Below are 10,783 nucleotides of genomic sequence, written 5' to 3'. Positions count from 1 at the left end.
TAAACCTAACTCTTCCTTGCAACTATAAAAATGTGGTTGCCAAGAGAATCCTTTTGGCTTTTATTTTTGTCTCGTGTTACTTTCATTCCCGTGAGTTTCTTATTCTAATTTTTGCTTGACATAACTTTTCAGGGGAAAACAGAACACAGCAGTAGACTAGCTGTGCACCATGCCAAACGTGCAACATACTTTCTTCTAGTGCGCAAGCGACGATTTCCACTAACAGGTAAATTTCGATACCATTGAATTCAAGTAGGCAAGAAAAGAAAAACAGGTACAGAGCTAGTTTCAGAACAATGTGAGTACACAAATTAAATCTGTACTCGGTGCTTAAATTACACCAAGATTTATGGAGCCAGACACATAAGATAAATTTAACAGTACAAATGCACACAGCATTGGGGGTTTTGACATTAACACCGATAAAAACGAGTATCCGGACTAATTATACACGACGATGAAATAAAGAAAGCACTTAGGACATCTCCCTGAATCTCGCAATGGCCTTCTTCTGGATTATGGTTTTATAGCTATCGCCAGCTCGGGCCTCCAGTGATGGGTCAGCAGCTCTCTTCTGCTGACTACCAAGCCCGGCTCTCACGTCACCAGGCTTGGCCTGCACCGGCTCCTTGATGCCACTGCCATCCTTTCCAAGGCCCTGGGTATTTTGCAAAATAGTTGCAAGGGAAAAATACCAATACATGCTCACGTCAGAAGGAATGTTCAAGACACCCAGCTTCCATTCTGTAGGAATTATTGGCAAACTGATCCATCTGTAGTCGTATTAACTTTGTGTGCCTAACAGTTTATGCCCAATAAATGTTTTAAGCTAAAAATATATTAAGTTTATAATTTATTCACAGTAACTTTAGCAATTTTCCAATTAAACAAAAGATGCAAAAAAATAATATTAGCTCAGTCAAGAGTGACAAACAAGCAATTATTAAAGATAAGGTGAGCCAAGTTACAAAGGGATTGAAAAAAAAACATTCAACATATTAAGATAAGAGGCCATGCACAATTGATTTTATTAAAACAACAACAGCAGAATGGTTTTCAAAAATATAGAAACAGCAAAAGCAAGAAAATTATGGAGGCACTAAAAACTTGTGTGATCCAATGCAGCATCCAAGAGGCTAAAAGCTGAGAAATAGGTAAACATACCAGTCCTTCTTGCCAGCCCATGTTGCGCAGAATTCGATTGCCCACATTGTTTTCGTCTATTGCTCTGTCAGCAGTGATCACCTCATAATTTTCAGTGTTGTCACTTTCACCAACAGAACGTTCACCCACCCCTGGAGGAAATGGCATTGATCCCATCTCACTTGAACCCTTTCGAGACGAATATTCACCAGCTTAACAAGGAATTTCCAGAATATTAATACAGATCTTGAACAAGCAAGACGGAAAACATTGGTCCTATAATGCATAATTGCGTAGGATCAAGCAACAGAGTCCATCCACACCAAGTTCGGCCTAATAAATAAAGGCTGGATATACTGTCAGCACTCAGTAGAACACAAATGAGAGTCACAAAATTTATCAGAGTAAGGGCACTATTTTGTTCGTGACATATTGTGCTCTAGAAATGAGTCTAGGAAAGAAGAAACAACTGTACAATGTGTCATGATGAGAAATAAAGAAAGTGTATTCTTACTTGTATCCAGTCCATCATTGGGAAGCGATGAAGTTGATCCATATAGACTTCGTCTTTCTGCAGCCCGATCTCTGTACTGAGATTGCCCTGGTGCCTCGGAGAACCGTCGCTTAGCACTCCCAGAAACTGCAGGTGAAGCATATGATCCTAGAGAAGATAAATCTGTTTTGAAGGGTGTGGAAGCAGTGTGTGTCTCGGTGTTTGTCATTAGCACACTTGTGCTTGCGGTTATATCAGAAGAAATACTGCCACCAGCATCAGATGATGCATGAAATGTGTTGACTGCTCCCCTGCCAGAACCTCTTATCACACCCATAACAGTAGTTCCTAAGCTATTACTAACAGGCCTAGGCTTTATGTCAGAATCCAGTATTTGAGAGCCTCCAGTTTCGCGGCCAAGAGAATTATATCCAGCAACCAAGTTCATGTCCTTAGAATTTCCAATATCAGACTTAGGTTTGGCCTTCAATGAGAATCCAATCGCACTGGATGAATTGTTTAATTTGTCAACAACGGATCTGGATGGTTCCTTATCATCAAGGGCAACATGTGTAGCCTGGCCTTCTTTATTCCTTTGCTTCCACATTGCTAGGACATTATTCATCTTCTTCTTATTGGCTAAAAGATTAGTTTTCGAGGCCAACTTTATCTCCTTTGCTTTCTCTTTTTCTTTCTTTTCAGCAGCCAACGCTGCATTGGCCGCAGCTTGAACAGCTTCAGGCAATGAAGTTTTCTCACTTTGTTTAACCGTGGCTGCAGGTGCAGAAATCACCACTTTCTTACCGCCATTACTTTGACTTTCATTGGCCATGTCCCCGGTTGCCTTACTGTTGTTGCTTTCATTACATGGAAGATACTGTTGAGTTTTCTGATCATACGAATACCAAACTCCAACATTACTGTCGTAGTAAAGGCCTGAAATAAGAACAATTTAATAAATTCAGTCATAAACATCTCCCAAGGCAAGGGGAGTGTAGCAGAACTGTTTCAGCTGCACAGATAAGCTTTCAGATAGCAACAGTATACTTGCGTACTTACCAGTATTTCCATCATAATAGAATCCAGAAGAAGAATCAAAGTAATAGCCCGATTTCTCATCCCAAACAAATCCGGACTGTGGAGCAGAAACATCTTTCTGAGATTCTGAATTACCATCTACATTGTCCTCAGCATTGTACTCTTTTGGGGCCCAACCCACAGCATCATACTGATCGAAAAGGTAAATAAGAGTAAATAACCAGACCATGTATAGAATCGGCAAAAACTATATACCCCGAAATAAATAGATGCAGTTCTAGAATGTGTAGCGTACGTTTTAAAATTATGTGTACGCAAAATGTAACAGCTAAGTGTCTGTATTTTAGATCATGTCAGTGACCAAGATAATGCCTATATTTGAAATGGAGATAGTAACATGAAAGCATGACGAAGTCTTAATTAACTACCAAAAAAAAGGCAAGGTAGTATGGCTTATCAATTTGACCAAAAATATGTATTACTATAACAGACCTGCTGGGCAAATGATGCAGCCTCGATGGCTGCTGCAGCAAGGCTGTTTGACTGTGAAGCCACCGATGCAGGTCCAAGCGTGCTTTTAGCATAGGCTACACGTAACACCTGGCCATTTTTCTCATGTCTAATCCCATTTGTAGCTTCAAGAGCTTTCGTGGCATCTTCAACCTAGCACAGATGGATGTATAGCGACTGTCAAAAATTTACATCAGATAAAACCTACTCCTAGTGATCCACTAGTACTTACCGAATGAAAATGGACAAATGCAAAACCTCTAGACACATGAGTAAATTTGTCCCGAACAAGCCGGATATCCTGCAGAGAGTTTGACATGTAACTCTACAGAAAAGAAACAATTATAGTTACAAGAGTTAATAGCTTCTGCCTACCTTTATTGGAGCATGTTTAGCAAATTCATATCGAAGCATTTCCTCGTCAGCATTTTCATCCAGACCACGAACAACTAAGACATGAGTTGGACCTGCAATGACAGTATATAATTAGGCAATGTACTACATATTTCACATAATTCTAAAAACAAGACACAAACTTGCCTATTTCAGATCCCCGTTTGCCAAACGGTTGAATGGAAGATGCTGCATCAGCTGGTGGAGCATCGTCAGTACGTGGCTCGTTGCACTGTGAGAATACAAGTAAACATGCAATTAGCTGGAAACGGAAAGCAAGAGCAACCACGAACTTACAAGTAGACAAGTAATTATCCAACAGCTGTTATTTGTCAGCCTTTAGCCCGTTACCATGTAACTAAGGCAGCATGGGACATGAGTTATTCTCAAATCTTACTAAATTGAACACAACTTATTATCTCAAAGGTGCTATTGCCAGGTTTCAAAAACCAGAACCAGGTCCGGCAGAGCCAAAAAGAGGTGACATGTTTTGGAAGATATGTTTTTCCACAGTTTGATGTTCAGAAAACATCCTGCAAGCAAATAATTTATGTGGACATGGAGGAGCAGGGTCCTATGTTACCAGAGTGTAGACATGTCCATGATCTATCGATGATCCAAGGTTTTGACTTTATTATTTTCTTCCTTCTATTTTTATTTTTATAACCCATTATGACAACACCCCCAAAAAAATGCAAGCAGTGGCAAATACGTGAGTTATATAACTGTTGTTGAGATTTGGACGACTGAATTTGGTTTTTCTTCGAAAGATAATTTAGTTGGAGTGGACAACAGATAGCATTGCAGTTGCAAGGATATAGGGTCTGTTTGGTTCCTAGCCACAATTTGCCACACCTCAAGTTAGGCAAGTTTGACCAAGTAGGTGGGCGTTCGGTTCTGGCCACACCTCAGGCAAAAATTATTTAATGAGCAATAAGCGCCACATGGCATACACACAAAAAGTGTGGCAAGATTCCCTGAGGCAACCCAAAATATGTCTAAAAATTTAAGCACCTCAAGTTAGGCAAGTGTGGCAAAAATAATATCGCAACATGTGGCAAAGATGGCAAAGATAGTCACAAACCAAACAGGCCCATATAGATACTTCACATAGACATGAAGTCCAATCCATCCAACATCTGGGTGATGTAATTAATAATTGTTCAAGAAATCACAGATAATTGAACTGCTACAAGACACCCACTTTTCCGGACTAGGTTTTGCAACTCAATGTTAACAAGAGCCAAGAGATATATTGCGATTAAATGGGAAAACAAAGAAAGGTGCCCTCAGCGATTAAACCAGACTAAGTGGAAAACACATTGCATTTGGAAGGAATTAAGTGTAGATCACACCATTGACTGGGGGGAAATGAAGCAAATTAGATTTCAGAGTAATGCAATTTGCTTTCTTAAATACCAATATCTCCATTTTCTGTATGTAAAGCATAACTTAACTTCCTAATAAAGAATTGCTACACAGTAATTTGCATTACATGAGACCAGAATATACCTGAAAACAGGAGGTTCTGCGGGCAAAATTCATACAGCCACATATAGTACATATCCAATCACATGCTGTGGATATGGTCCTGCGCCCGTAGGTAGACCTCGTAATATGTTCTTGTCCAAAAGAATCACCACTCGTCCCACCAGTTGGTTTACTACTGCAGGGATGATGGCAGTCAGCAGAAATTGTTACAGCACAAACATAATAGATAAGGAATATGACTATGAGCACAAAAGGACTATGGTATATAAGAGCAAAAATCTTTAGAAGAGAGAATATAACGGCTCAAAAAGTCATTTCTGTACAAGTTAAAGTTAATGTTCTATTTAATCTCCTCCGGATGTCCCTTTCTGCATAGTGACCTCATGTACAAATAAATGACATACAATACAAGAATAGCATTCAAAGCTGGCAAAGTATCAAAACAAAATCTATTATGCCAATCTTTAATGCCAGCAAATAAACTATAAATTATTGTCTCATTTGATTTTGCCTACATCATGTGCAATTTGGATCAGTGGATGGCAGTTGGCAATTAGCTTGGATTGCTAATGGGCAGACAGAACTTGTTCAAACGGTAGTAAACACAAAAAGGTACACCAAGAGAGAGTCATCTGACAGTTTGGCATAACAATGCAAGCTCCAGTGAGAATTACTAACATGATGATTGTGAGACAAAAGAGAACCAGTGGTTCCACAATCATGGATTCTTATGGCACGACAGTAACCAAGTATGGTGTCCATACTAATTGATTCGAGCAGTGTACAAGCTTTGCAGTTCTTACAATTGTAAAGCTATTGTATAAAAATTTCAGAAAGACATTAGCTTAACGGCAATTCTGAAGTTGCATAATCAACAACTGCACCACACGAATAATTTGCACTGCATCTTGAAGGTAAGGACACAGACCTGTACTCAGAAAATATCTGCCTACCATCAATTAGAAGGCCATTGTCTCCAGTAGCTTCCTTCATTTTGCGGGCAGCTTCCTGTTGGAGCACACAAATCTTTGTGAGCATAACAGCAATTGGCAGTCTAAATCAGTAATTAACAGCTCCGAGCACTTGTACGGTTAGTACCACAGTAGGGAAGTCAATAAAAGCAAATCCTCGAGACACGCCGGAGGGTCGTTCCTTGATCACACGCACACTACGAAGAGGGCCATACTCAGCCTAAAAGAGACCAGACCCAAATGATTAAAATGAACGAGACAATACACTTCCAACCACTTTTAACAGTTTATGACGAGGAACTTGTACAAGAATCTGATATAGGTCATCTTCATTGGTCTTCTGGGACAGACCCTTAAGAACAACAGTCGCAGATGGCGCCTGCAAGTAATAATGCAAATTTAATTAGCTTTTATATGTTATAAAACACGAAAGGAAAATATAAGTATGCCCTCAGTCCTCAGTCCTCACCACCAAATCATCATGCCTTCTTTCATCCCAGTCCTGTTCTCCTCTTCTCTCAAAGCGAGTATCATCATAGAAGCCATCCCTTTGGCCCCAATTACGACTTTTGCCACGTGGAGACCATGACCTTGACCGAGATCTTGATCGGTTATCACGCCCACGTGACCGAGAACGGCTATGGCGGACATATGGGCTTTCGTCTCTTTCATGACTTAACCCTTTTCTTTCACGTTCATGCTCAAACGAGTCAAGTCTTCTCCGACTACTATCTCTCCTGCTCCTCTCATAGTCCGAATCACAGCTGTAGCGTCCGTATTGATGATCTCTCTCATAGTTATCTTCTCCGCCTTGGTAACGGTCTGCAAACTCAGCACCAAACTCCCCACGATCTCTACTTCCAATCCTTTTGTTCCTATGAACAGAAAAATCATAACAACCAGATTAACAGTCATTCTCTTCTTTTTTTTTGAAGTAACACGATAATTATCACAGTCTTTCAACCCCACTATAGGAATCAAATTCATGATATTCCCATCATTGCAAAAATCAGAAGTGTACCTTCTGTACTCTTTTGTAGTTGCAAATTCTTCATCGAAATTTCTTCGAGGCTGAGACCACATGGTGCCAGCAGAGGGTGGTGGTGGATACATATTTCTATCATGTATATCTGGACCAAATCCACCCCTTCGATCACTAGGAAAGCCTTCATCCACATATCTCCTACCAATGTAGGATTCACCAGCCCTGCAAATTGAGTTAGCACTTAGCAGTAGGAATATGGTAATATGACAAAGCACTTCAAGGGGGAAATGCATGTCAAATATAAATGGACAAACATTACATCTACTTTAAGAATACAAGGTACCAATATTAAGTACATATAAGAAGCACTTGGTGTTTATATGCATATTTTAACAGGAAATACTTGACTCACCTAAAGTCTGGCTCATTAATGGCGCCATACCCATCAGGTGCCTGTAGATTCAACAGAGTAAGTTGAGTCAGCAGCAAAGTCTACAGAACAGGCAGGTAAATCCATTCCATTTAAGCAACGGCCGCTTCTTGAATTTATTTACAACATAACGCTTGTTACACGGAAGGCAATCACATGCCACTAGATCTGCTATCTTCAGCATCCTTGGTAGTTAATAAAGAAAAAGGCTGCAATTACACTGTTGTTCTCCCATCCATGCTGTGGAGCATATCGCCCACGATCCATTTCCAGAATTCAGCACTCGTGTTATCCTGCTAATTCTTGGTGATCTTCCAAATTTTGGGGCGTAGATATTTTTTGGTGTATCCTGTAAAAAAAAGCATGACACCATAAAGTTAAGCCATCATATCACTACATCACACTGGAACTTCTGCAGGGAACAAAAATAAATCATCTGAAATTCAAGTGTTAATCAATCCATGAGCATTTGTTGCTGCTAGATATGGCCATTCCTCAACTTACTTATCATATTGTGGACTACATTTTGTGTTAATTATACCAGAGGCATGTCCGGAATGCAGGAACTGTGCATAGAACAGAACGATTTGTCCAGAATTCTGATGGGTTCCTGCGTTCGGAATAGGGCCAATGCATCGGAGAAAAATACAAAATGCAGCATGAGTACAACAATGGCAAGCTCTGCTCCACCGGGATGAACTTACCAGGGAGGGAATTAGTTTATAAGAATAATTGCACCCACCAGCTTATGGTTTTTCCCATGGTACACTAATAGAGGGATGATAAAAAAATCATTCTTCAAATTAAAACACAAATAGCAAAACAGACCACAGATATTAGATCAGCTTTAACTCTCTGTGTTCTGACCTAATATCACAGACAAACCCTTTAAAGCATACAAGTAGAAGAATCCTAATCCATAGGCTTCAATAAATAAGTCCATCATACTGTTTTTGTGTGTGCAGTTTCCTAATATGCCAATCCAACCGGTTTCCAGACATGCAAGTGCTGAAAAACTAACTGTTGATGAGAAAAAATTAGAGCATCAACCATTTACCTTCAGATACTGGATATACCAATATAGCTTGGCCTATTTACTTAAGTCTATGCATTAGATTTCTTCTCCTAGTGCATGGTTTGACTGCCATATTAGATCAGAACAAGGGTATTTGCTTTGCCGGACTTTTCTTAAACATGAATGCTAAAATCAAAGATAATTTTCTCGCAGCCATGGCTTAAATAACTACAGATTACTCACTGTCACCCCATAGACCACAGCAAAATCGGGACACCATGCGCAAACAAAATTGCTCACCGGAAACATCTGATCTGAGCACCCGTGCACGGCATATATTTCTCCAGTCAACACCATATACTTCCCCAATCAACCGCATATAAGACTCGATTGCACAACAAATACTGCAGTAATTGATTAGAAAATACCTTGCGAACAGATAGGCGGAGGCGAGCTCGTGCGGAACCGCAGCCGTGTGCGAGATCGGGCGCGAGCTGACGGGCGCAGCCGCCAGAAGTCGTGGTGGACCACGGCCGGAGTCGTGGCAGAGAGCCGCGGCGAAGGTGGGCCACGGGACCTGGCGGAGGAGATGACGAGGACTGTATGGCTTGAAGAGGGGAGGAGATGAATCGGACGGGGGGCCGGAGAGGATGGCGGCGCCGGCGGCGGGAGTGGCGGGGCCGGAACCCTAGTCTCGGGGCAAAGAGATGTGTAGAGAGCGGGCGAAGGAGGAGACGCGGTTCGGGACAAGTGGTTCGGGTTTGGGTCGCGGTCTCGTGCGCTGGCAGACCGACTCGACGGCGATTGGGCAAAGCTAGGCGCCGGTGCGCCGGCCCAACTTTGGGCCGGTCAGCCCCTAGCCGTTAGATGTATTTCATGTGAGCCGTCTGATCTTTATCTTCCTCCCATCCAATCGTCTTCTACCTTCGTCCAAATACAGAGAGACACAATGCGTTGATTTTGAGCCGCCGCCGGCTGCCCCCGCTCGGCTGTGCTATAGGTGGCTCGCCGTCCGTGTCCTGCGACTCAAGGCGCCTCGCCGCGCTCCCGCGGTTGCAGCACCCCGACCAGGCCGCACCCTCGCAGTGCATCGTTCCGCCGCCCCGAGGTTGTAGCTCGCTGCGGCCGCCATTGTTGCTCCATCCCGACCTGTTGGCTACAGCTCTCCCCATGCTGATTGCAACACCACGCCGCCCGTCCCGTACACACAAGATTTTCGTTGTTCGTAGTACCTCCAGCAACCTCGCCATGCTTGTCAGTTTGCTTGTAGCACCATGGCAGCTATGAAAATGGGTTGTAGCAAATTACAACGCCGGTTGTAGCAAAAAAATGAAGACATTTGAAGCAAAACGTTGTCAACGTCATCGTGGGTCACAACTAAGACATCAATTAATGTTGAAGCTTTTTCCATTGCCGGATGTAGCTTTTGTCACAGCCGGTTGCAGCTTTTCATAGTAGTCCATAGCTTCTGTCATCTATAGTTGAAACTTTTTCCATCGCTTGTTGAAGCTTTTTTCGTCACTAGATGAAGCTTTTTTGTCACCGGTTGTAACTTTTCTTCCTCGCCCATAGCTTCCGTCGTATACGGGTTGAAGCTTTTTTCATAGCGGGTTGAAGCGTTTGTCGTCACTGGTTGTAGCTTTTTTGGGCACCGGTTGTAGCACCGCGCATCTCTCTGATTCCAGCACACAAAAATTGGCTTCGCCGTCGCCGTCCCGCAGCAGCCCCAATGGCCACCAGCGCCTCCGCCTGCAGCACCAACTCGAGGGCCTCCCGTGATGCAGCACCACCGGCGGAACCATGCAGCATCCGCTGGTGCGAGGGAGAGCAAGTGACATCATCTCTCCACGACGGCGATGAGCAGCTTGGCTGGGAGACAAGATGGTCGTAGAAGCACAGGGGGAAGAAAGTTGCTCGCAACATCTGGTGGGCGTCCTCAACGACGGCGGCCGGTGGGCACCCTCCATGAATGAGAGAGGGAGAGGGGAAGGAGGAGGTCGCTCGGGGGAGAGAAGAAATCTCGCGTGTGGCCAGAAACTCCTGCAAGGGGATAAGGATGTGAGACGTGATGCGAGCCACTTGATCTAGTCGCATCAGACGGCGCGGGATGGACCGGCAGAGCGTTCGGCCGGTGCGCCGACGGAAAACGTTTCCCACGGCGATTTCTCTTTTGCTTTCTTCCGTGGAAAGTCGTTTTTTTTAAAGCAACGTGGAAGTCGGTTTTAAACCTAGAGTTTATACGGCTCCTCGAAATTAAACTTCAACCTCCTAATTCCTGAAATCGTCATCTTAAAAAATCAGATCAAACAATTCA

General features: G+C 42.8%; 1 protein-coding gene across 3 annotated transcripts; it reads right to left on the bottom strand.

Moving 5' to 3' along the window:
- Positions 1–262: 262 nt before the first annotated feature.
- LOC119269853 (SUPPRESSOR OF ABI3-5-like) lies at positions 263–9,224 on the bottom strand. 3 transcript variants are annotated; one of them, XM_037551777.1, is made up of 17 exons: positions 8,898–9,222; positions 7,674–7,803; positions 7,437–7,477; positions 7,061–7,246; positions 6,509–6,914; positions 6,347–6,418; positions 6,167–6,259; positions 5,997–6,076; positions 5,090–5,240; positions 3,725–3,809; positions 3,560–3,651; positions 3,417–3,485; positions 3,167–3,337; positions 2,696–2,864; positions 1,658–2,572; positions 1,165–1,355; positions 263–658 (listed from the first exon to the last, which is right to left on the bottom strand). In XM_037551777.1, exons 2-17 carry the CDS (start codon positions 7,719–7,721, stop codon positions 476–478), a joined length of 2,952 nt encoding a protein of 983 aa, XP_037407674.1. In that variant the 5' UTR covers positions 7,722–7,803; positions 8,898–9,222; the 3' UTR covers positions 263–475. The 3 variants fall into 3 exon arrangements, with proteins under 3 accessions (XP_037407674.1, XP_037407673.1, XP_037407675.1); XM_037551776.1 differs by having other exon boundaries at positions 5,090–5,243; positions 8,898–9,221; XM_037551778.1 differs by lacking the exon at positions 263–658 and having other exon boundaries at positions 1,351–1,490; positions 5,090–5,243; positions 8,898–9,224.
- Positions 9,225–10,783: the final 1,559 nt, after the last annotated feature.

Source organism: Triticum dicoccoides, chromosome 3A, assembly GCF_002162155.2.
Source record: "Triticum dicoccoides isolate Atlit2015 ecotype Zavitan chromosome 3A, WEW_v2.0, whole genome shotgun sequence".
NCBI classification, from domain to species: Eukaryota; Viridiplantae; Streptophyta; class Magnoliopsida; order Poales; family Poaceae; genus Triticum; species Triticum dicoccoides.
Note: the sequence above shows the minus strand (reverse complement) of the source record. Positions and strands in the feature narration are given on the sequence as shown.